General features: G+C 39.7%; 1 protein-coding gene across 1 annotated transcript in view; it reads left to right on the top strand.

Moving 5' to 3' along the window:
* The window catches only part of DNAH7 (dynein axonemal heavy chain 7), a 261,702-nt gene extending 243,323 nt beyond the window's left edge, over positions 1 to 18,379 (top strand). The window contains exons 62-64 of the mRNA XM_063430168.1: positions 7,587 to 7,764; positions 9,984 to 10,087; positions 18,074 to 18,379. Of these exons, the coding sequence (XP_063286238.1) occupies positions 7,587 to 7,764; positions 9,984 to 10,087; positions 18,074 to 18,280 (489 nt within the window). The 3' untranslated portion in view covers positions 18,281 to 18,379. The remainder of the gene's footprint in view (positions 1 to 7,586; positions 7,765 to 9,983; positions 10,088 to 18,073) is intronic.
* Positions 18,380 to 27,187: the final 8,808 nt, after the last annotated feature.

Consider the following 27,187-nt stretch of genomic DNA (forward strand, 5'->3'; position numbering starts at 1 on the left):
GACAAATTTTTGTGGTCAGTTAGAATGGTAACAGGATGTAATGTACCTTCCAGTAAATGTCTCCACTCTTTCAAAGCCTTGATAACCGCTAGTAATTCTCTGTCACCAATGTCATATCTGCTTTCAGTACCGGTCAATTTTTTAGAGAAAAATCCACATGGATGTAATGGTTTATCAACCCCCAACCTTTGAGATAGGACAGCACCTAAACCAGTCTCTGATGCGTCTACCTCAAGTAGAAAAGGCAGAGAAGTGTCGGGGTGAACTAAAATTGGAGCGGAAGCGAAAAGCTCCTTGAGAGTTTTGAACGCAAGGAGAGCTTCAGTAGTCCAATTCTTAGTATCAGCCCCCTGTTTGGTCATATTAGTGATAGGTGCGATAATGGAAGAATAGCCCTTAATAAAGCGCCTGTAATAATTAGAAAAACCAATAAATCTCTGTATGGCTTTAAGACCTGTGGGTAAAGGCCACTCTAGAATGGATTGGAGCTTATCCGGATCCATCTTAAATCCCTCCCCAGAGATCACATAGCCGAGAAAGGTTACCTGGGTTTGATCAAAGCTACATTTCTCCAACTTGCAGTACAAGCCATGCTGGAGAAGCTTGTGCAAAACCCTCCTGACTTGCTTGTGATGAGTCTCAATCTCACTAGAATGAATGAGTATATCATCTAGGTATACAATGACGCAATCTTGCTGAAATTCCCTAAGAACCTCATTTATCAGATCCTGGAATACAGCTGGCGCATTGCATAACCCAAAAGGCATAACAGTATATTCATAGTGACCATATCGAGTATTGAATGCCGTCATCCACTCATGTCCCTGCTGGATTCTCACCAAGTTATATGCCCCTCTGAGGTCTAACTTGGTGAAAATTGTAGAGCCCTTCAAACGATCGAAGAGTTCGGTGATCAAGGGAATCGGGTAGGCATTTTTAATGGTTATCTTATTCAAGCCTCGATAATCAATACAAGGTCTCAAAGAACCATCTTTCTTTTTAACAAAAAAAAATCCAGCCCCGGCAGGGGAGGAGGACCTCCTGATGAATCCCTTGTCTAAATTCTCGTGAATATACTCCTCTAGAACTGAGTTCTCTTTTATAGATAATGGGTATACATGACCTCTGGGAGGCATGGTACCAGGGAGTAGGTTAATTTTGCAATCAAAGGACCTGTGTGGGGGTAAGGTATCGGCTTTCTTTTTGTCAAATACTGCCTTTAAATCTAGATACTGAGACGGAATTTGTGTCTCTGTAGGATTGTCAGAGGTATTCGATGTATTAGTTAATCCGAGAGGTAAGACCTTCCGCAAGCATTTTTCTTGACAATTCTCTCCCCATGAAACTATCTCCCCTGACTCCCAATTAATAATAGGGTTGTGTCTCCTCAACCAGGAGTACCCCAGGACTATGGGAATAGACGGAGAAGAAATGAGCATTAAGGATATATCCTCTTTATGCAGGATGCCAACAGTTAAGTTAATCGGTATGGTTTCATGGAAAATAACAGGCTCAAGTAACGGTCTACCATCGATGGCCTCGACAGCCAGTGGTGTCTCTTTTAACTGGGATGGGATAGCATGCTTGGCAACAAAACCCTGATCTATAAAGCTCTCAGCAGCTCCAGAATCGATTAGTGCCATAGTCTTTACTACTCCCTTCTCCCACCTCAAAGAAACGGGTAACAGAAGCCTGAACTCTTTGTAATTGTGAATAGAGGACAAAGTAGAAACACCCAAGGCCTGTCCTCTAGAGAAACTTAGGTGCGAGCGTTTCCCGAACGATTAGGACAATTTAGGCGTAAATGTCCTCTGACTCCACAATACATACATAAACCCTCCCTTCTTCTGTACTGTCTCTCTCTCTCTGTGAGATGAGTACTGCCTATCTGCATAGGTTCAGAAATACGTAAGTCCTCGAACTCAGAATTTTGAAAGGTAGGCGCTAGTTTAAAGGAGGGTCTACGGGTCCTATCTCGAGTGTTCTGCCTCTCTCTTATGCGTTCATCAATACGAGATATAAAAGAAATTAAATCCTCCAAATTTTCAGGGAGTTCTCTAGTAGCGACTTCGTCAAGAATTACATCTGATAACCCATTCAGAAACACATCTATATAAGCCTGTTCGTTCCACTTAATTTCTGCCGCCAAGGACCTGAACTCTAGTGCATAGTCCACAAGTGTTCGATTGTCCTGTCTAAGGCGCAACAGTAATCTAGCTGCATTGACCTTTCTACCAGGAGGGTCAAAAGTTCTTCTAAACGCAGCTACAAAGGCATTATAATTATAGACTAGTGGATTATCATTCTCCCATAAAGGATTGGCCCATCTCAGAGCTTTCTCAATGAGTAAAGTAATAACAAATCCAATCTTCGCTCTATCTGTAGGATAAGAGCGGGGTTGTAATTCGAAATGGATGCTAATCTGGTTCAGAAAACCACGGCACTTCTCCGGTGACCCGCCATAACGTACTGGTGGGGTAATACGGGAAGAAGCACCTACAGTGCCTACCTCTAGACCTGAGACTGCAGGAGAAATAGAAGGAGTACGTGTCTCCTCAGGTGGGTTACTAGCACGAGACAAAAGTGCCTGTAGTGCTAGAGCCATCTGATCCATCCTATGCTCCATGGCGTCAAACTTGGGATCAGAAGAACCAAGCTGACTGTTTGTACCTGCAGGATCCATTGGCCCTGTCGTAATGTCAGGATCGGGACAGGGATCCAACACGCAGGGTACAAAGAGTGGAAAGGTACGTATACCGGGCCTTAGAATGGCCGGACTAACGTACCGAGAGTAATAGAGAATAGTCAGAGACAAGCCGAGGTCGAGGGAACGAGAAGACAGATAAGCGAGAGACAAGCCGGGTCAAGGGATAACAGAGAAGCAGGGTAGTACAACAAGCCGAGTCAAAACCAAATAGAGCAAACTAGAATACCAGAGCACTGAGTGACTAGACAAGCTAGAACCACGACAGGGCAATGAGCTGAAGAGAGAAGCAAGCTTAAATACCCTGGCTCCGGCTGGTAAGCACGCCTCTGACAAGTGCCGATTGGATATCGGACACTTGAGTGACAGATCGCTCGTGATAGCGTCATGACGTCACGTATTGAGCGTCCTGCTAGAAAAGGGTGTGGATTCCTCGCGGCCGGTGTTTAAGTGGCTGGATGAACCGCGAGGAACGGAGGAAACAGCTCGCCTGGATGGATAAACCACCAAGTCTCTACCTCTCTTAGAGGTAGAGGCCTCAGGTACCCTGACAGGCCGGACTCGACGTAATAGGATAAGACAGAGTCAGGAACGATCCGAGGTCAAGGGCACAAAGAGACAGCGTAAACGAAAACTAGCCGGGGACTGGTACACAGGAATCAGCAAGCCGGCAAACAGTACAGAATAGGATAAAGCGAAAACGAAGTCAGAATACAAAGCCAAGGTCAAATACGGAGAAACACAACTGAACACAACAAGCACTAAAGGGAACTGTAGCAGAAACCACGATAGGGCAAGGAACTAAGGGAAAAGGGTAAGTATAAGTAGCCTTCAAACTAATGTGATTGGCTCCTGTCACTTCCACTCCCCCAACAGGTAAGTGTATGGGGTGATTGGCATGACAGGAGCCAATGGGAGCCTTTTTGCAATTTAGGCTCCCACTGTCTCTTTAAGAGCGCGCCCGAGATTCGCGGCGCGCTCTTAGCTGCAGGCGGGACACGTGACCGCTTCTCGCGGTCACTGCCCGCCTTCCTGTCTGAACAGTCGGACGAGCCGCAGGACCGCGCGCGGCTTGAAGAGAGGACCGCGTCCGGCCCCCGGATAAGGTAAGTACCGCTACAACTGTTTACTACTGTACTTTCTCTTTGACATAACTAAATCTCAAATAAAAATAAATAAATAAAAAAGGAACCATACAGAGACACATAAAGACTTGAAGAAATCATTGGAACAGGTTATCTCTGTTCATGAGTATACTATATGGAAAGTATTGAACACACAAGGTGTCCATGGCGCTGCTCTTGAAGTTTGACAAAGATCACCTTAGCATTCAACAACGCTACTGGGGAAATATTTTGTGGACTGATGAAACTACAGTTGAGTTCTTTGAGAAGTATATGCAGCACTATGTATATAGTAAAAAGGGAACTGTATACCAACATGTAAACACTATCCCAACGGTTAAATACTATGGACAGAGCATCATGATTTCATTAAGGGAAAAATGAATATCCTACAGGCTGTGCACCATCTGAAGCTCAGTAGAGGTTGGGTGATGCAGCAGGACAATAATAATAAATGTAAAAGTAAATCTACTACAGAATGGCTTTATAAAAATCCTCCTTTTGGAGTGGCCCAGTCCAGAATTTACCCCATAGAGATGCTGTGGAATGACCTCAAGAAACCAGACATCCTAAGAACATGGCTGAGCTAAAGGAACTTTGTAAGGAAGAGTGTTCCAAAAGTCCTTCAAATGTGCAGCTTCCCGAAACCTGTAGCTGAGGTTATTGCTGCCAAAGGAGGATCAACTAGGTATTAGATCCAAGTATTAACTTCAAGCTCACCAAGTTGTGCATTCCCCATGTCCCAAAGATAGGACTCCTTGTGTGGATCAGCCAGCTGGAATCCACTATTGACAGCTGTTAACACCCAGTGTCAGTGCAAGAGAGTGTACAAATAAATGTAGTCAGAGAAAACAAAGTACATATGGTGGAAGGAAAATTCACTTTAAAGTGATTTTGCAATATTTTAAACCTCTTCTCCAAATTCTGCCTGTATGCTGTGTGTATATATATATATATATATAAAAAATATATAAAGATATAGAATAGATATAAATATATATAAAGATTTTACATTTACTGGTCACTTACTCGCCTGTGGAATTTGTTTGAAGGTTAAAGGCATACTGTAGTGCCAGTTGTGTTTATTCACCTAGAAAGTGAACTAGTTTAATATAAAAACAAATTGCTAAATTTAGACTAAAATATCCAAATTAACCAAATGTGAAATTTGCTCCTCCCAGCTTGCTGAAGTGATTATGGTGCCAAGATTGCCGTGGACAATTTGACAATGGTTTGACTTTTCACTCTGGTTCTGTAGGGTGCCTCTCTGCAGCCAGACACTATGTTCACTGAGCTAAGCCCGGCAGTACAGAGCATCTCATGCATTGGCTGAGAGCAATCAGCTGCCTTTGCAGGAATTAGCTCAGAAGAGCTAACTGAATCTCCTAGCATGAGCGTCCAGCTCTTACTTCCTGCTTCAGAGAGATAGGGAAAAGCACCGACCTATCCAAGGGAAGAAACTAAATCGTCAGCAAACAGTTTGGCTATTTACGTTTAGTGAACGAGGGTTGCCAAGGTACTCATGGCACCTTAACCACCAAAATGTATGGTGTTTGGAGTGTTCCTTTAACTTGTACCTAATGGTAAAGGAAATAAAAACTAATGGAAATCTCACAATAAGGTTTAATAATATACCAAGCAATCTTCACCAAGCACCAAGGGAAAGTTAACATGACCATACTGATGACTGACAGATCTGATTTGGCAAATCTTTGCTTTCTTGTATTTGTTTTGCTTCCATTTAAAATATTACGTGATACATGTTATCATGTTATATAATACAGGTTTACACTCTATATATGTAGGTGTAATAAATGAACAGACTGGGCTCACAGGAAATGCAGAGTGTCATTTTGCTCACATAAAAGACACGTTTGGACTCTATAAAAGTCTTTTTCAAACCTATAATACATATTTATTGAAAGTGTATACTAAAGCGCTATATAAAAAGTATGTAATAACATTAACAAAAAAATATATATTTTTTCATTGGTTTAGTACATATTTTATAAAATAAAACCAACTATAACTAAATCATTATTTTGATAAACCCTAAACGATAACAGCAACTTTTAAACTATAATCAGAGTAGAAACAAATAGCACATTAAGAAACTTGTTTTATTCTACAAACACAGATAATTTGAGATATAATATGCACAATACCAGAACCAGCAATGACAGGTGACTACCTTGGGAACGAGTTGCCATGGAGACAGGCACGGAACGTTATGCACGGGACATGTAACAAGCCTTAAATAAGATTCTGAAAGTCTTGGTAAAACGTTTGCAAGCAATTCTAAAATCAAGCTTCATCAAAAAGAGATATAACTAAAGAAAAAATAAAAGTAAATAAATATAACTCGAGGAAAGAAGCAGATGAAAACAGTCGAACTAGGGGAAAAGTGTCTGCATAATGTAGAAAGAAAAAGCTTCTCGTTTAGTTAAATATTCACATGTCAAATTGTCAAGACCAGTCTTGTCGAAATGTTACAGTCTTAATCCTGGTCTTCACTTTTGCATTAGCCAAAACAAGTCAGCTATTGTGGACATTAACTTCATCATTAGCTAAAGCAGAGGGACCAGTTTCAGGCACTGTGAGAAACCCAAACTCCGTTTTCTTTTTTTTAGAGCAATTAGAAAAAAAAATCTTTGCATATTACTGATAGGTAATATTTAGGTTGTTTAAGGTACCCTTTTAGAAAATAGTATAATTTAACATCTAAGTTTTTCTATTTTTGAGTGATTAAGTAATTTTTTTCCATTGATTAAAAATGTGAACATTCACAATGAATCCACAATTGATTAAACCCCTTATCCATTTTATCCTGAAAAAAATTCTCTATGCAAACCTTATCCAAATCATGTTCAACTTTCTCAGCAATAGTTGAAGAATGTTACTTATGAAATTTCGAGAACTAGCATTGAGCATTGTCTCTTTCTAGGTTTAACACTGAGTTTGGTTCAATGTATTTTTAAAAATAATCTTTGCCAATGATTTTTAAAAAGCAACAAGCGTTTTAGAATGGCTAAACCACATGACCATTGTAACACATATAAGCTTGTCCTAGAGTTCTAATAAAACTATTTGAGAATCTTGTTCGAGAAAGCAGGAAAGAAGTGATGTATTGTGTAAGTAGAAGCATTATGGTCTTTTTAATCGCAGAATTTGATATATATTTTAAATCAGATTAAAAACAGGGTTATTTACTACAGTGAGAGTTGTTGGGATTTCCAAGAGAATTCCAAGTAAAAAAAGTATCTCAAACAGCTATGCTTTAAGTTAGGTTACTTGCTGGAGTCCTTATGCAAAACATTCTCAGTTCTCATTGTGAAACTGCAGAAAGTGCCTCTAGTGGCTGTTTGAGTGACAGCCACTATAGGCAGTTGTAAGACTGCAATGTTTTAGATTGTAGGGTTAACGGAGCAGGGACATTGCACCCAGACCATTTCCCTTTAAATTCACTTTGAATTCCCGACAATTCACAGTTTAGTAAAAAACCATGTGAGTTGTAAATTGGACAAATAACGCTGTGTGACCTTTCTAAGTTAAACTAAATTCTTAGATGGTTCAAAGCACATTGACATAATAAATGGTCTTGTGTGATCTTGATTGGCATCTGGTCTGAGACACAGTATTCTTCTGCCTTTCCATCTGTATGATGACCACAATCTTATTTGAGCTCCATAGATTTATTTTGTATCATATCATTTGGCTGAACTAGATGAAAGTAACAATTCTTTGTACTTATTTATCAGGATTGGTACGAGAATGGAATACCACCAGTCTTTTGGGTATCTGGCTTTTTCTTTACGCAAGCCTTTCTAACAGGGGCACAACAGAATTATGCTCGCAAGTACACTATTCCAATTGATCTTCTGGGGTTTGACTTTGACGTTTTAGAAGATAAGGAGTACAAGCATCCACCAGAGGACGGTAAGGCACTTTAAATGGTCAATGGGTGGTAGTAATTCTATAAATAGTCCATAGTTTTTAAAGCGGACTTATTATTCAAAAATTCTTATCGCATTTATAAAACAATGTATTTTAGAAAGTCAAAGGTTTTTCTTAAAGTGTTCGTTTTGTCAGGCTATTAGAATCTTGTTGTGTTATCATTGCACTTTAACATTTTGTTGCCTTACCCACATTTCCCGAATGCTGAAAATAAAACTGCACAGAGACTAATTTCCAGTCAGGTCTGCTCTCGATATTGAATGATGTTCCTGCAGGTCAATGAATTACACCCATACATACGAAGCGACTCCCTGATAACCTTTGTACCACAGTGGTGGTTCATTGTATTAATGGCTATCAAGTAATGAGCAGCCCAGTGCTGATATAAAGGGTTACTTTAAAAGTTATTTTTATGTAGACAGTCACAGGCGTAACTACCAACCACTGGGCCCCGGTGTGAAAATTGCACCTCTATGATTTTGTTTGGAATTTGGTCATCATTCATATAGTTAAATAGAAATTCTAGATCCATAAAGGCATATTTTTACTGTATGTTCCCAAGGCATTACACACAAAAAAAAAGTTAATCATCCTTAAGATCAGAGGCAGTGGACAAGAATTGGGATATCCTCTAATCTGGGCTGGAAAAGGCAGGCATACACCTAAAAATTTAAAATCATTAGTCCGTCTCCTCCCTTAGGACCACCAAGACCCCCAGAAAATTCACAAACCAAATAATATTTATTAGTGTATGTGTGTGTTTGTGTGTGTGTGAAGGGGGGTGGGGGTGGTATTAGGCCTGTATGTCTAACCAATAATGATTTTAAAAAGTCTGCAAACTACCAGGTAGCAACTTTGCAAATCTGAGTAGGAGTGGTCTTCTTTTAAAAAAAAAATATATACATGTGAAGGGTGATTCATGGATTCCAGACAGATATCAGTGTTACAATGTTACTTGCGATAATTCTGCTACTTGTACTTACAAGAACATGTTAACATTGGGCATTTCTAAACTCAGGACAAAATTTAGAAACTATTTAGCATGGGTGTTTTTTGGTGGTTGTAGATGCGTAACAGATTATGGGGTCAAAGTTCGGAAAAGTGTGTTTAAAAAAAATGTATCATATTTTATAAAAATGTTTTATATTAAATTATAGAATATGAAAATAATAGTATCTTTAGAAAGACTATTTAATGGCAAGAAAACAGGTACATAAGGTGTGGGTACAGTAAATGAGTAAGAGGAAAATTACAACTAAACACAAACACCGCAGAAATGTAAAAAATGCCCTGGTCCCAAATGGTAAGATAATTGAAAAACTGTCTGGTCACTAAGGGGTTAAACACTGATAAAACCACCTCTTCAGGCACAAATTTCCACGTCATTGTTCTTACTGTAAAAACGCTTTCCTTTTCCTTAGACTAAATCCCCTTTCTTCCAATCTAAATGTGTGACCTCGTGTCCTATGTATAGCCCTGTTTATGAATTAGTTTTCCAGACAATGGTTTGTATTGGCACTGAATACATTTGTATAATCATATCCCCTCTGAGGTGCTGCTTTTCTTAACAAAACTGATTTAAATTTCTTAACTTTTCTTCCTAACCAATATGTTCCATTGCTTTTATTAATTTTGTAGTTTGCTCTGCACCTCTTTAGAATAGGTGCCTTAAAATTGCATGGCGTCAAGGTGTGGTCTTACCAGTGATTTATAAAGAGGGAAACTTATTTTATCCCAAGAACTAATGCCCCTTTTTATACATGACAATACTTTACTGGACGTATCAACTGCTGATTGACATTGAACATTGCTGCTTCGTTTGTGTTCTATAACAAATACTTCTCTTGTGTCGTCCATAATTCACTACCGTTTAGGGGTAAATGGATTGTGGATGCTTTGCCCCGAAGTGCATAACTTTACATTTTTCTACACAGGTGGAAATTCAGTGGGGAGCAGAGTTTGAAATGCCTTTTGTGGCAGTATTTGTAGAAATTTTCCACATCAGCTATATTTGCTGATATTGTGCCATTTGGAAGTCAATTTTCTACAATTTAGACTTTAGTGATTATGCCTCTGAGTGTACCAAAATAAAAGGTCAAGAACATTGATTTTAAACACTGGGATTTTTATTTAAAATTAAAGAAAATCAGACACATTTTTTATTTCAAAACAACATAATACACTTCTATGTCTTTGCTTAGGAGTGTACATACGTGGTCTTTTTCTGGATGGTGCACGCTGGGACAGAAAGAAAAAAAAATTAGCAGAATCTTATCCCAAGATCCTTTATGACACAGTACCAACGGTTTGTATAATTTTCTTTATTATGCTACGGCTAAAAATAAATACCCAACATAGGCTTGCAGGGTACATCAAATATTTATGAAATAAGTCAAGCATTTTGTAGAGAATTAACATCTATTTTAAACCTTTAATTTGTTTGTTTTTAAACCTTTTAAAAAAAGTGACAGATGTTTAACATTGAGGTATGAACGTTTTTAACATAAAGGAGCACTGTCACTTTTTTAAAGTGCATGTATATCTACCTGGTTTCCTAATTTAGAAGGGATTGTCCTCTGTCCCCCTTTTATAAAATCTCCATATTGTTGTTTCTGAGTGTATACCAGAGATCCACAGCAATAATACATCCTTAAAATAATAATAATGTTTATTAATTAATGTTTATTAATCTTTGCAAATATTATTATTATTATTATTATTATTGCAATTTATATAGCGCCAACAGATTCCGTAGCGCTTTACAATATTAAGAAGGGGATTTAACTATAAATAGGACAATTACAAATAAACTTACAGGAACAATAGGTTGAAGAGGACCCTGCTCGATCGAGCTTACATTCTATAGGAGGTGGGGTGTAAAACACATTAGGACAGGAATTTGCAATCAAATAAGGTGGACTGCCCTTTAGGAGAGGGCAAGAGACAGGTATGTGAGGTATTGGTTAGTCTTGGAGGCCATAAGCTTTCCTAAAGAGATGGGTTTTAAGGCACTTCTTAAAAGATGCAAGACTAGGGGAGAGTCTGATGGCGGTAGGCAGGCTATTCCATAGGAAGGGAGCCGCCCGCGAGAAGTTCTGCCATCGCGAGTTGGCCGTACTAGTGCGGACAACGGACAGGAGGTGGTCACGGGCAGAGCGGAGAGACCGAGAAGGGACATACCTATGGATCTGTGAGGAGATATAAGAGGGGCTAGAGTTGTTCAGTGCTTTATAGGTGTGAGTAAGTACCTTGAATTGACTCCTATAGCATACAGGAAGCCAATGTAAGGACTGGCAGAGGGGTGAGGTGTGAGAGAAACGACTAGAGAGGAAAATCAGTCTAGCAGCAGCGTTCATTACGGACTGTAGGGGTGCAGTACGGCTTTTGGGAAGACCAATCAGGAGAGGGTTACAGTAATCCATGCGGGAAATTACTAGAGCATGGACAAGCTCCTTGGTAGTATCTGGTGCAAGAAAGGGGCGGATGCGGGCTATGTTTTTAAGATGAAATCTACAGGATTTGGCAACATGCTGGATGTGAGGCTCAAAGGTGAGACCAGAGTCAAGTATGACGCCAAGACAGCGCGCTTGAAAGGATGGACTGATGTTGGTACCACAAACTTGAAGGGAGAGCGAAAGAGGAGGATCAGTATTAAGAGGAGGAAAGATAAGGAGCTCAGTTTTTGAGAGATTGAGTTTCAGAAAGCGGGAGGACATCCAGTCAGAGATGGAAGAAAGGCAAGCAGTGACACGTTGCAGGACGGCAGGGGAGAGGTCCGGGGAGGAGAGATATAGCTGGGTGTCATCAGCGTACAGGTGGTAGTGGAATCCAAAAGAGGTAATAAGTTTGCCAAGAGAGGCAGTATAAAGAGAAAATAGAAGGGGACCAAGGACGGAGCCTTGGGGGACTCCAACCGAGACAGGACGAGGGGAGGAGGTATCATTAGAGAAGGAGACACTGAATGAGCGTTGGGAGAGATAAGAGGAAAACCACGAGAGGACAGAGTCACAGAGACCAAGCGATTGAAGAGTTTGAAGAAGGAGAGCATGATCAACGGTGTCAAAGGCCGCTGAGAGGTCAAGAAGAATTAGTATGGAGTAGTGGCCTTTGGATTTAGCTGTGATTAGGTCGTTAGTGACTTTGATAAGGGCAGTCTCTGTAGAGTGGAGAGGGCGGAAGCCAGATTAAAGGGGGTCAAGGAGAGAGTTGGAATTGAGGAAATGAGACACACGGGTAAAGACAAGTCTTTCCAGAAGCTTTGAGGAAAAAGGGAGCAGGGATATGGGACGGTAGTTAGAGAGGGTGGATGAGTCGAGGGATGGTTTTTTTAGTATAGGCACTACAGTGGCATGTTTAAGGTCAGCAGGGACGATGCCAGAAGAGAGCGAGCAGTTGAAGATGTGTGTTAGAGAAGGCACAAGACAAGTGGAGAGAGATCTGGTAAGGTGAGATGGGACAGGATCGAGCGGGCAAGTGGTGGGGCGAGAGGAGCAAAGAAGAGCAGCCACCTCTTGGTCAGTAGCTGGGGAGAATGTCTGAAGGGTAGGAAAGGCATGATCTATGTGTGATTGAGAAACAGAAAGGCAAGGAGGGGAGAATTCTTTCCTTAGCTGTTCAATCTTGTCAGTGAAGTAACATGCAAAGTTATCAGAAGTAAGGTTAGTTTTGGGGGTGGCCACAGCAGGGCGAAGAAGAGAATTAAAGGTGTCAAAGAGACGCCTGGGGTTGCGGGAACATGAACTAATGAGAGAGGAAAAATAGGACTGTTTGGCAAGGGCAAGGGCTGCACTGTATGAACACAATATGAATCTATAATGGAGAAAGTCTGATTGGGTACGAGACTTCCTCCAGGAGCGTTCAGCACAACGGGAGCATCTTTGCAGGTAGCGCGTTAATTTAGTATGCCATGGTTGGGGGCGGGTCCTCTTCGAGGTGCTTGTTTGTAGTGGCGCTGCAGTGTTCAAGGCAGATGTAAGAGTACAGTTATATATGGAGATGGCCAGTGAAGGACAGGAGAGGGAAGGGATGGACAGCAGTTGTGAATCAATGTCAGCTGACAACTGTTGGAGATCAAGAGAATTAAGGTCCCTCCTGAGTTGAGGGGGGTTAGGCTGAGGTCGTTGGGTGAGGGGGTACGCAAGAGCAAATGATAAGAGGTGGTGATCAGAGAGTGGATATGGAGTGTTGCAGATATTAGTTACTGTACATGCATAAGTGAAGATTAGGTCAAGGATATTGCCAAATAAGATGCATATTTGTTCTAAAGTACATTTTAGTTGCATAAATGGTTTTTAAAGGAGCAATCCACACCCATAGAGCACTCAGCTTGCTGAATAGCTATATGGATGTGGAGTATCCCTTTAAAATCCCAGTTTATAAAAAGTGCCAATTTCATTGTGAAATTAGCACTGTTATATATGAAAATAAAAACGCCTCCTCAGCTGTCAAATAGCTGGGGTGATTCACTTCCTACTTCCGTTGGCTCCACTGAGCTAACAGAAGTAGCAGACACGTTCTAAAAGAGTGTGTCTGCCTTACAATACTGGCTGCAAGAACTGCCGGAAGACCAGCAGGAGGGGTAGCACGCCCCTCCCACCTGTCATTTCTTGCAGCGTCTGTCCCTTCTCCCCTCCCTGTGTCAGAGCCTCCCCTCCTCTCCTGCTGACATTTAGTTGGCGATCTATGGGTAGAGGATATTTAGTTTCCTCTACCCAAACAGACAGGAAGTGTTTTCACTTCCTGTCAGTCTGGGTAGAGTAAACTTAAGATCCCATAAACATAGAATACATAGACGACGCACGTCTATGGCATTGCGTGCTTAGCGGCGAGAAATGCGGGCGCCATATTGGACCGGTCGCCGCTCTACTCAAGCTATTGAAGAAGACTTGGAAAGTCCATCTCACAAAAGGTAAGTGAAGGACTTGGGGCACTTATAGTCCTTAACCCCTTAAGGACCAAACTTCTGGAATAAAATGGAATAATGACGTGTCACACACGTCATGTGTCCTTAAGGGGTTAATACTCCTACCCCTGCACACACACTGTTAATACCCCTACACCTGCACACATAGTGTTAATACCCCTATCACACACACGCAGACAGTCACATACACACACAGTCACACAGTCACACACACAGAGGCTGACAGTCACACACACACACACAGACACACACAGAGGCAGACAGTCACACACACACAGACACACACAGAGGCAGACAGTCACACACAGTCACACACAGATACACTGACCTGCTTCTTACCTCCACATCCCTTGGAGCTCCTGAAGGCTGGGTGTTGGGGACGCAGGGACTCCTTCCTGCTTCCCATGCTGCACTAGCTAGGTCCCGCCGCACAGCAAGCTCCGCCCTCGCTGCACACTAGGCTCCGCCCCGCTGCAATATATATATATTTTTTTAATGATCCCGGCCGGCCATGTGTGAGGTGTGCCGGCCGCCTGGCCTCCCATGGGACCATGTGCGGCCGCACAGCTCACACATGGCCAGCCGGGATCACAGAAGCCTAATCACTGATAAGGGCTGTCAGCCCATCCCCAGGTGCTGCGGCCCACCGGGAAATTTCCCGGTATCCCAGTGGGCCAGTCCGGCCCTGGTAGGGAGGCTCTGACACAGGGAGGAGAGGGGAAGGAGGCGTTGACACAAAGAGGGGAGGGAAGATTTGACACAGATAGGGGTGGGTGGATTTGACACAGATAGGGGTGGGAGGATTTGACACAGATAAGGGAGGGAGGATTTGACACAGGGATGGGGAGAGAGCAAGGAAGATTTAACACAGGGAGGAGAGACACCTGACAGAATAAAACAGGCTTCTCTAGGAGATGCTTCTGATTGGACAATTCTCTGAAGTGACTGAAAGTCACTTCTTGTGAAAAAGGGGAGGGCTTACAAAGGCTGCAGTCATAAGAACTGCAGCTTTTGCAAGCTGTTTTAGACTGTACTCCCAATGAATACATGCATTTATTGTATTGTACCGTTCAAAAATTACCCATCAGAATTGAATTAATTCTCTTAGTTGTGACAGGTATATAACAAAACATTTGTTTAGTTACACATTATCAGGGTGTCTCGAAACATCAAACACAGATTATACACAAACTATGGTTTTGTTGTTTTCACTCCCCTGAGCACAGCTAGTATATGGTAGTAAAATGGTTAATGTCTTGTTGCATAGATAATTAAAAAACAATATATAAATCAGTGGAAAAATAATAGGCAAAGTTATGTGGAAGGATATGTTAAATTTATATTTACACTCTACAGTATTGTAGATACACAAATGACTCCACCTGATCTTAAAATACAGAAAAACACAAAAATAGATCTACAAACAAAACCATAAGATCAAACATAGGACAGTATTGCATGGACACTTTTATAATCTTTTTTTAAATAGTTGGATTCACAAATGTGAATTTGATTGCATTATATTCCACAATAATGGGTATAAGGCTTATTCTGTCTGTCTCAATTCCTATGGACATACAACAATAAAATAAAATATATATATTTTTTAAATCAGCAATTTAATATAAATACACTTACAAAATCTAAATCAGTATATGCATATAACTATTCCCACTGGAGACAGGAATCTCTAAACGTCAATTCACCAGGTATTCCACATGTGAAAATCGGCATTCAAATAAAAAACAAAAGCAGAATTAAATCATTAAAACAAAACTGATAGCCTGATGTGTTTCACCCAATTGTTTTGACCTCTGCTAAGCATTCAGCTTCAATCGCTTCCAAAATATGATATAATGCACTGTGTGTCTTTGCCATCTTTTAATTCCCTCAGGCTCCTTCCACAGATAATGTCAGCCAATCCGCTGATTCGTCTTCATGTGCAAGTCTTGTGTTCCTAGCCTCTATTTCAACACACTTTCCAGTTCTGCTTCCTTGTTTGTTTGTTCTTGCGCTCCACTTTTTTTATTTCCTGCTCCTCCACACGTGTTGTGTATCTACTAACTTGTGAAAGTGGAGCACAGTATGTGGAAAGGACGGAACGGAGAGTTAAAACCAGGTTTACGTAACTTGATGACAGAGGTGGTGATTTCATAATGAAACAGGAGAATAGGTTTTTGGATACATATACTTCAAACTATGCAACTTAATTTCCATATTCTTATAAGCTTATTTTTTTGTTTATATAGCTGTATATGGTTTTCAAATTATTGTTGTTTATTTGCTTCGTTTTTACATACCATTTTTAATATAGAGGGTTACATTTTGTTTCCGTGTAGTCCTTCCCATCAGGTCTTAAAATATTAACCATTTGTCAATGGATTTTACGCATAAACTTTGTTTGACCTGATTTGTTTGAGTTTTACTATAACATTTGGACAGCATGTGATAAGTGGAATGCAAGCACAAGAATGAACAAAGCAATGAAAACAGAAGATGTGTTGAAATAAAGGCTTGGGACACATCGTTAGGAACACAAGACTTCCACATCGGCTGATGGCTATTCGCAGGAGGAGCCTGAGGGTTTTAAAAGACGGCAAAGACATTTAGTGCACTATATTGTATTTTTAAAGCAATTAAAGCTGAATGGTCCTGAAGAGGAGCAAGCAATTGAATGAAACGCATAGGGCTGTTCGGTTTTATTTATATTTTATAGGGATTTTGCTATTTTTATTTGAATGCCGATTTTCACCAATGGAATACCTGGAGAATTTAAGTTTAGAGATTCCTGTCCCAAGCGGGAGTGGTTATATGCATATACTAATCTAGATTTCGTATGTGTATTTATATTAAATTGCTGATTTCATAAGATAGGCACTATGTGTCTGTTTTTCTTTTTTTATTCCTATATGTCCATATGAATTGAGAGGGACAATAAACCTCATACCTATTACTGGATGATGTAACTGCAATCAAATTCATGTTTGTGAGGGCAATTATGTAAAAAGATTATAAATGATGTCCATGCAATATCACCCTATGTTTGTATATATACATCTGTGTTTTTCAGGAACAAAATGCCTTATCAGGACACTGGGCAGTAATAGGCTCAGAGCGTTTAGTGGACTCTCAGCTTATTGCTCAGGCTAATGCTGCAGATCGGGTAGGCATTGTGGGCATCCAAGGACCCTTGTTCACAGCTATACCACTTTAAAACTGCTTAAGTTGTTCTCTGGGCACCATAACTACTTCAGTGAGATGAAGTGGCTATAGTGATTAGTGCCCGTCTACAAAACAAAAAAAACACACAAACCCCTTCCCCCCCACAAAGTTAGAACCTAAATGTTTCTGGATAAAACCTGTAGATATGTGGAAAGCGGTTTTTCATACTTTCCTTCAAATTAAATGACCCTTCACATGCTTTTGCATGGATATGGTTATATCTGCTCCATTAACCCCTTAAGGACCAAACTTCTGGAATAAAAGGGAATCATGACATGTCACACATGTCATGTGTCCTTAAGGGGTTAAAGGATCACTATAGTGTCAGGAAAACAAACTCATTTTCCTGACACTATACAACCCATAGGTCCTCCCACCCTCAGGGCCCCCCTCCCATGGCGCTGAAAGGGGTTAAAAATCCTTCAGTTACTTTAATCCAGCGCCGGGCTGCCTCGGCGCTGGTAACCTCTCCTCCCCCTCCGTCGCCTCCCGAGTGGAGCGGAATGCGCATGCGTGGCAAAAGCCACGCGCGCATTCAAGCAGTCCATAGGAAAGCATTTCTCAATGCTTTCCTATAGACGTTCTGCACACTGAATGCGATTTTCGCATCCAGCGTCGCACAAGAGCCTCTAGCGGCTGTCAGGAAGACAGCCACTAGAGACTGGATTAACCCTGCAATGTAAACAGAGCAGTTTCTCTGAAACTGCTATGTTTACATCTGAAGGGTTTAAACCAGGGGGACCTGGCACCCAGACCACTTCATTGAGGTGAAGTGGTCTGGGTGACTATATAGTGTCCCTTTAACAGCTTCTCATTTAGATGATTAATTTGTCCAGTATTGCATGAATGTATTCCTCCTCCTCCTCGTGATTATGGACATAGCATTTGAAAAAAAGGAGAAGTGCAGTCCCTTCTAGTGTAGTATGCAGTGCAAAACTGTATTCATATTGCACATGGAGTAGCGACACTTTTCTATTATGCACTGATCATCTTTTCATAACCTCCATTATGCATCCTTATAGTGAACAGATTAGAGTGGAGCAGGAAACACGTCCAGCAGGCAATAAATCAGTAATTTTAAAAAAAACAATGTGCCAGTACATTCCATATTCACACTCTTCTTGTAATTATCGCTCTATCCTACAGATGTGGCTGAAGCCTTGTAAGAGATCAGACATTCCACAGAGACCGTGTTATTTGGCACCCGTTTATAAAACCAGTGAAAGAAGAGGGACCTTATCTACTACTGGACACTCTACAAACTTTGTTATTGCAATGACTCTCCTGTCTGACAAATCTCCAGAACACTGGATTGGAAGAGGTGTAGCATTACTATGCCAGCTAAATGCATAAAACATATGTTTGTTACTTAGTCAGTGGCATTCGTTACACATTATGCGTAGGTTGCCTATGACAGTTGCTATAATTTGTTGTATATGGTTTGATTCAGACATTTTTTTCTTTGTTGATCAAAATTGTTGAAGAATAGTTTGTTGTAATTAAAAATTATATTAAAAAAGTTATGTATTGGCCAGTCATTATTTTTAATTCCCAAGTATCGTATAAACAAATCTTTATAAGAAATGCCCAAACTGAGAAATAAAACTGCATACGTAGTGCGCTTTCCAGATTTTATTGTTTTTTGGAATTTTCAGAATGAACATGTACACAAAATGAGAGCAGCTGACATTAAAACAAAACTGTTGATTTTAACATTCCAACAAATGATTTTAAGTTGAACAAGAAAACACAGTTTTAAGACTGAGCAGGAGCTGCTTAAATCACAGACCATAATCACATTTACAGACTTGTTGGTAAAGGAAAAACACATTTGTCATGAGTCAAACGGGTTGCAATGCGAGTTTTAATGCATTGCCATTAGACGTCACACAGTGACAATGCTGTAAAACTGGTAGCAATAATATACCCCTATGAAGTTCCAGGAACACGCTTACTTCAAGCTTCATGTAATGTTAAAGTTCAGTACATATAATGAAAACCTAGATTGTCGGTAATCATCAAATCCTCGGAATCTATTACATTGAAATACTGATGAAAAAAGTGTAGCAGCAGGTATTTAAGTTAATGTTGACCACACAAATACTTGTAAACAAAATTAACCATTGAGCACCACATATCTCAGAGGTCTTGCGTACCCCAATATTCGTTGTGATGTCTATTTCTTGAAGCAAAGATCAATAACCTGAAAGATGTACCAGTTCAGAACCTAGAAATCTGAAATATCAGTGAATAAATGCTGATAAAAGTGGATGGCTAGACAGAACGGTGTAATCTAAGTTTTGCAGAAAATATAATGTTTATTTACAAGTTTACAAACTAATCCTACTGCCTGGTAAATACGATAATAAGCAAGATTAGCTTTTTAAATAAAATAAAATATAAAAAGTTACCACTCCAGCTATTGAAAGGGACATTACAAGCACAAAAGCAGCTGGCATTCTATTGCTTGTGAGTACAGAATGCCAGCTCTTCTGCCTGTACAATTACTTTTATGGTGTTGAATGCCATATGAACAGCTACGAAATCCCACTACCTCTGAAAGGCTCACTCCGGTTTCAATGATAAAGCATGTGCTGCTGCTTTGCACAAGCCATGTCGAGCTCTATTCATGAAAAGCATCAGTTTCAGGAATGTATTTTCAGTAATAAAATAACTACAGAATACAGAAACCCACACAAAACATCTTCCTAACCAGGGTTTGTGAGATGTGTGAAAATTGTGAGAGCTATGAATGGCGTAGCTCATTGCAAAACCTGAACATGTAATGCAAAGCATGAACTTCAAATGAGGGTCTCTGGTTTTTGATTATTATGCATTACATATATGATCATGTGCATTCTAAAGATTTCACAATAAGAAAATAATTCGACTCTGGTCTATTAAAACTAATAATCGCACAAAATGAGTTTCTCCCATACTAAGGCTAATTCCCATTTTTACGATTACTGATAGGTGTGTATATAGCACTATAACAGACCCAATTACAGTTAGTGCCTATAGAAAATTGGCATTCACACCGCATGTACTTGAACACAATGCAGTACATATCTAGCAACTTGGCAGGCTGTTAGAAATTCTATGTAGTTATAGTGTTTACATGGTGTTGGAACATTTCATGTGTGACCACACCTGTTAACTACCATGGACTTTTTTGGTTCTGTCCAGGGCAACAAAGGCTTTTTAACCATTTTACAAGGTTAGACCAAGGGAGTAAAGCAGTTCTGTCACAATTGGGCGTTTTTTACATTCTTACGTGTGTTGGCCTAGTGGTGAAGCTATGCTTACTTAAAGGATCACTATAGTGTTAAAATCCCTTCAGCCACTTACCTTTATCCTGCGCCGGACTCGCTCGGCACTGGTGATCTCTCCTCCCCCGCCAACGTCAGCTCCCGAGTGGAGCGGAATGCACATGCGCAGCAAGAGCCGTGCGCACGCATTCAAACAGTCCATAGAAAAGCATTTCAGGAAGACAGCCACTAGAGGCTGGATTAACCCTGCAATGTAAACAATGTTTACTTCTGAAGGGTTAAAACCTGGGGGACCTGGCACCCCAACCACTTCATTGAGCTGAAGTGGTCTGGGTGACTATAGTGTCCCTTTAAAGCTCTTCCTCGCAAGTGCTGGAATCATCTCTCTTCAGTGAAAATTGACTAAAGTTAACAGTTGAAGCTCGACCACTTGTCAATCTCAGACTTTAGCCATGAGAGAGTAGTCCCCACTTTAAAGTTTCAATGCAATTAAGGTCATAAGACTATGAAATTCCAATGCAGTCAATATGAGTGTCAAAGATTATATATTCAAAAAGCGAGAGTACTTCTTATAGGGAATCTATAGTGCCAGGAAAACAAACTAATTTTCCTGGAACTATAGCTTCCCCCTTTGTCAAGGCACACCCCTGTGGTGCAGAAGGGGTTAATAACCCCTTCTGTCACTTACCTGGGTGCAGCGCCGATGTCCCTCGGCGCTGGCTCAGCTCCTCCCCCGACAACGTGGAGACTTAATGCGCATGCGCGGCAATGGCTGCACTCTCATTAGGATTTCCCCGTAGGAATTATTTAATGCATTCCTATGGGGATTACGGTAACGCTAGAAGTCCTCAAGCATAGCTCCCATAAACGCAGGACAAGTTGCACATTCAAAAGGGGTCTGTGAGAATTGTTTCTCAAAGGAGTTAGGAAAAATCAGACAACTTTAGACTAAGTGGACACTGCAGTGAGAGTGAGCTTGTCATTGCATATCTTGCTGGTAGTGGACACTGGAAGAAGAACATTTTATAATAACCCCATTTATGTTCCTTTAAAAATCAGAGCAGTTTTGCTTTAAAAATTGATGCCTGTTAAAAGTTAAAGGACCACTATAGCTTAATGAAGTGGTCTGGGTGCCAGGTCCATCTAGGATTAACCCTGCCCTGCTGTAAACATAGTTTCAGAAATATTCAAATAAAATGCTCTAGAAACCGATTTTTATTTAAAAGTACACTCAAAACATTAAACCGCATTGTTGTAGGCTGCTTCAACAGGTTTCGTTGCATGTACTTTTTCCAAATATCATCTGTACATTATTCGTTTAAAGACAATATTATTTGTATTCCACTTGCCTAAAATTAAATATTATTTGCCCTCAATTGTGTCTGTCTATCCATTGCTGGAGAACAAGATTCACAAGTTTGTTTTTTGGGAAGTAAAACTACCTTAGATCTTAAATTTTGGCAGAATGGATTCCCCATCATGTTTGTAGAGTAACTTGAACTGTCACTTCAAGAGAAGTGACACTTCCTCGCTCCTTCATACTTGTATTACAGCATTTATCAGGGTAAGCAAAGCAGCGGAGGTAAGATAAATAAATAAATAAAATCAAAGAGGGAAATGCAAAAAAACAACAAACTATCCTCAGTTGCACACTTACACACTGGATTGATTTCATCACCCCATGCCACTTGAGCACCTAATAGAGATTCTGCACGGGCTTGTGCTAACTCTGCATTTTCTCCATCACTGCCGTGAGTACCGCATTGTTAGCAAGCGTTAGATAATTTGCCTGATGTTGCAAATTAAGATTTGTAAATTAAATAATCTATTAAGAATTAAAAGACCGAAAACAAACAAACCCATAACCAGCAGCTGACCTTTAGATAGTGATTTTATATGCAGAATGCTAAACATGCCCAACGTTTGCAGGAATAGCTAGATATACCAACATTCACTAAGCAACTACATCTAGCTATATCAGAATATTATATGCAATGTTCTTTCAATGTTTATATGTAATAAAAAAAATCAAAAGGAAGAAGATCCATGGTGCACCCATGTTTTTCAGTAGCAAAAATAGAAAGAAACAAAATGTTATAAAATAGCGCACTAAACAAGATTTAATAATCTTCTGTATCTTTACATTTCTTACAATATAACAGCATAGCAAATGTTGTACAAGCAAATGTACTACTAGCAAATGTAAGCCTTTTTTGAGATTACATTACTTTAGATTATTTGGCATCTACAGTGTAATGCTTTCTTCATCTAACTACAAGCAAACAAAAGACAACATCCCAATTAATTGAATAGATCATTGGGTTGAAATGTGGCAAGGTCTGTCTCACAATGAAACATAAAATCCCGTTTTAATCTGATTTGTTACAACTAATTCCACAATCACAGATGAGCATACATTTTGCTTTAGAAAAATGCTCACTCGTTTTAAAGTGGCACTCTCTCATTTAAAGGGCACCCCTGGCACAAAAACAACTAGTGGTTATGGTGCATGGAGTGTTGCTTTAAAGGGACATTATAGTCGCCAAAAAAAACTTTAGCTTAAGGAAGCAGTGTTGGTGTATAGATCATGCCCGTGCAGCCTCACTGCTCAATTCTCTGCCATCTAGGAGCTAAATCACTTTATTTATGAACCCTAGTCACACCTCCCAGCATGTGACTTGCACAGCCTTAAACACTTCCTGTAAAAAGTCATCTAAAGTGTATCCTTCCTTTATTGCAAGTTCTGTTTTACTTAGATTTTCTTATCCCCTGCTATGTTAATAGCTTGCTAGACCCTGCAAGAGCCTCCTGTATGTGATTAAAGTTCAATTTACAGAGCAAGAGATACAATGTGTAAGGTAAATTACATCTGATTGAAAGTGAAACAGTTTTTTTTTTTTCGTGCAGGCTGTGTCAATTATAGCCAGGGGAGGTGTGGCGAGGGTAGCATAGACAGAAACAACGTGATTTAACTCCTAAATGGCAGTGAATTGAGCAGTACAACCTGAAAGACATTATCTATACACTATAATGTCTTCATTAAACTAAAGTTGTTTAGGTGACTATAGTGTTCCTTTAACAGGAGAGAGAGCATTTACTCCTAGAGTGGTGGTAATACAATTTATACATTTTGGGGTTTTGTAGTGGGGCAAACTTGTCTTATTAATCAAGGTCATGGTTAAAAACGGCCCAAGAGAGTTTTCAATTAAGTTTAAGTAATTTTTTTATATGATATTTCAGGCCAACTGTCAATTCAGTAGGATTCTATTGGTCTAAAAGCCAGAATATTGTCCAAATTCCTAGGAATTTACTTTAGATGTTGTAATATAAAAAAAAACAAAAAAAAAACAACACATACCTAAGCCCTTATTTTAAAATATAAAATGTGTACTGTGGAGCACTCAAATTAATGAAAACGATTTATCAAAGCCAATTTAATTAGAAATACATAAACCATATAATGTCCCACATTTTAGAAACGGAAAATAAAAACAAAAAAATACATACCGCAGGTTCTGAAACAACACTAACAACTTCTAGTCAAATATAACAGTCAATCTGATGTACCACACAGAAAAAAAAAATATGTACACAATAACAAAAAAATATGAAAAAGATAAAAAATTGTATACATTTGCTCATATCCTATTAGAATGCTTGGGATAAACACAGAGGCTCCTCAGAACAGCAATTTATCAAAAATACAAAAATAATATCCTTGGTCAAATAAAGGCCAAAGTAAAAACACCAACAGGCTTGTCAAAACTAGTGTTCGTAGGTTATTGATGGCTTGGCACACTCAATGTTTCTGAAGTTCATTAACAAGTCACGTAGCCATAAAATTGAGGTACAAAAACATTTGGTGTGACAAAATGAATACTCACTGATCACAGTTTGCGTTTAATATCTTTAATTGATTTACTTAAAACGCATACTATAAAGTACCATTAGGTCATAAGATTTGGGCTAAAAACCACAGATGCTACCAATAACGGTTTTGATGGTGACTATTCATACACTCAGATAATTATAAGTTTGCTAGCAACTAGTATACTATAGCAAATAAATGAATCAATAGAAACAGACTGGTTAAAGGGGCACTTTAAGCATCATAATCAATCTTACCCACTATATTGCTAGGGGTGCCAAGAGTCCCCCGGTACCTTTCAATGGTTGTGTGTCAAACTGTCTTCAAACAGATTAACATTTATCACGGGTCACATAGGAATCTGCTTTCCAGGCCCTCAGAGATACATTACGGATATCAATTTTGTCTTAAATTTGAGGAAAATTCATTGTCTGAGAATATCAGCAGTTGTGCTCAGCCAAAAGAATTCTAAATAAAGAAGTACAGAATTGACTTTGTTAATGCAGGGGGGCAACTTACATTTTAGGAACATCTCTAATGAGCAGCCAGAGCTGCAGGCCACCAAATCAGTGTCAAACTGTTCTAAAACCCTTTTGCACACTATGGTTTAACTACACATACTGGTATGATAACAAACATAGCGGTTTATGATGCTCATAGTGGCCTTTTAAGGTTGGTTTGTTTGATTAAATTTGTATCCAGATTGTAAGCAGAATTACATCAGATATGTTAGGCAACTGTACAAATGTTCCACAGGACAGTTATGACCCAAAATGGCAGCGATAACAGGAATAATAGTATTAGGATTGGATACTCCACAAGTACATGTTCTAGACCTCTTCAGTCCATGCCGAATACATTCCACAACTAGGAATAGCAATATACAGACGTGCATGAGTCAAAGTTGTACAAGCAACCTATTGTGTAGCTACGTTTGCAAACATGTTTCAATTGAATAGGCTATGTTTTCATTTAATATAAATCTTTATTTAATGTTTTGACTGGATCTTATTTAAGACAAATCAAAATATTTTGTGTGGAGTGCAAATACAATGTTTTCTGAAGATTTGCAGTTGTGGGGAAAAAAATAGAATAAAATTTCACAAAACAAAATGCTGATAAAAAAATAAAAATACTCTGATAAGTTAATACCAATAGCATTGGTAGTTCATATTAGCACCATGTAGAAAATGTTTAAGATTTATAAAAATGCATTCGTTAAAAAAAAACAATTGTCAAAAATGATCTTTGTGATTGCAAAATCCTTCAATCCAAAACAATTTCAAGCAATTTTTAGTCACCCTGAAATTGTAAAGCCAGACATGTTTGCTGATAATTTATAGCAGGTCAATTTCATTTAAGTTAAGGAAAAGAGGACTGTGCGTACCAGGTATAAATCTATTTTTAATTGGGGGGAAGGCTAGCAGCAGCACAAGCATATATATCTGTGCCAAACTAGGGCAACACTGTGTCCTGCTACTTGAAAAATGATGCCTATATTTAGAATTTTGAGGTCATTGAAGAGAAACTAGTTCAACATCAAGGCGTGTTTTTCTTTTTCCTTTCCTTCTACAAATTATGTGATGGTGCAATACAAATGAAATTAAGAGACAGTGATCAGGTGATGACGGTGATCAGGTGTTGTGGAGCTTTTAGATCAGGGGTAGGCAACCTTCAGCACTCTAGATGTTGTGGACTACATCCCCCATAATGCTCTGACACCCATAATGCTGACAAAGCATCATGGGAGGTGTAGTCCACAACATCTGGAGTGCCGAAGGTTGCCTATGCCTGTTTTAGATCAGGTGACGGCAGAACTATATTTAAAGGAACACTATGGGGTCAGGAACACAAACATGTATTCCTAACCCTATAGTGTTTAACCCAACATTTAGGTGGCTTGTGTCTCCCCCCCCCCCCATAACACTCCTTATTTCCAGCACTGCGCGGGTCCACCGGCGCTGGCCCTCCCCCTTGGTGACATCAGAATTGCAAAAAATTTACAAGGGGGCAGGGCTAAACAGTTTTGGCCAATCAGCACCTCCTCATAGAGATGCATTGAATCAATGCATCTCTATGAGGAAAATTCAGCGTCCCCATGCAGAGCGTGGAGACACTAAATGGGCACTGAGCCAGGAAACACCTCCAGTGGCCACCTGAGGAGTGGCCACTTGGAGGTGTCCCTAGGGGCAATGTAAACACTGCCTTTTCTCTGAAAAGGTCGTGTTTGCATAAGAATACCTGCATATAATTATTATTAAGCTGTAGTTGTTCTGGTGCCTATAGTGTCCCTTTAAGAGCTTCCTTTCATCTTGCTACTCAACTTTCGATATAAAATTATTCTGAAATGCAACTGAAATTCTGGTCCAGACCAGTGTCCATTCCCCATACTTTCAGCTAAAAGGCCTCAATAAGAAACCAGAAGAAACCATGGTGGGTGGCACTTTTTCAGTTGCAAGCCATATCAATTATCCATTCAATTAAAGCAAAACACTCACAAATGCATTGAAACTGTAATATGAATAAGGTTCAAATCCCGGTCAGTAATTAAGGACACTTAAAAAAGAAACCATTATAACATTTGAGTTGTAATTCATGATTCTGTTAAAGGAACTTTCCAAGCACCAAAACTACAACAGCACACTGCAGTGGTTATGGTGCCCAGAATGCCCTGATTCCCCTTTCCCGCAATGTAAGAATGGTTTGACTTCTTACCTTGAGTCCATTGGACCCCACCTCCCCTATTTCAGCCTGAGAGCTGGCAGGAGAGTTAATGACTGGAAATAAGCAGGAGCTTTACGCTCTGTGGTTGAGGTTTTGCAGCTAAGGAGCTCCGTCTGATGGATTCCAGCTGAGAAGCAAAATGGTTTTAAAACCTTGTTGACTACTTACAACAGGGAAGGCAGTTTACTCCTGGCATCATAACCACTACTGTTCTGGTGCCCGGAGTGTTCCTTTAAGGAATCCAAAGCAAATTCATTTTTAATATTACATTTCTTAACACGTAAATAACCCCCCACCCCTTAAAAAAAAGTTGTTTTATCAGGGACACTTTCAAAAAAATTGATAGTAATGTTTAGTAATCATTGATTTAAGAAAAAAACCAAATGGTATAATTGAGGT

The sequence above is a fragment of the Pelobates fuscus genome, chromosome 8 (genome assembly GCF_036172605.1).
Source record: "Pelobates fuscus isolate aPelFus1 chromosome 8, aPelFus1.pri, whole genome shotgun sequence".
Classification (NCBI taxonomy): domain Eukaryota; kingdom Metazoa; phylum Chordata; class Amphibia; order Anura; family Pelobatidae; genus Pelobates; species Pelobates fuscus.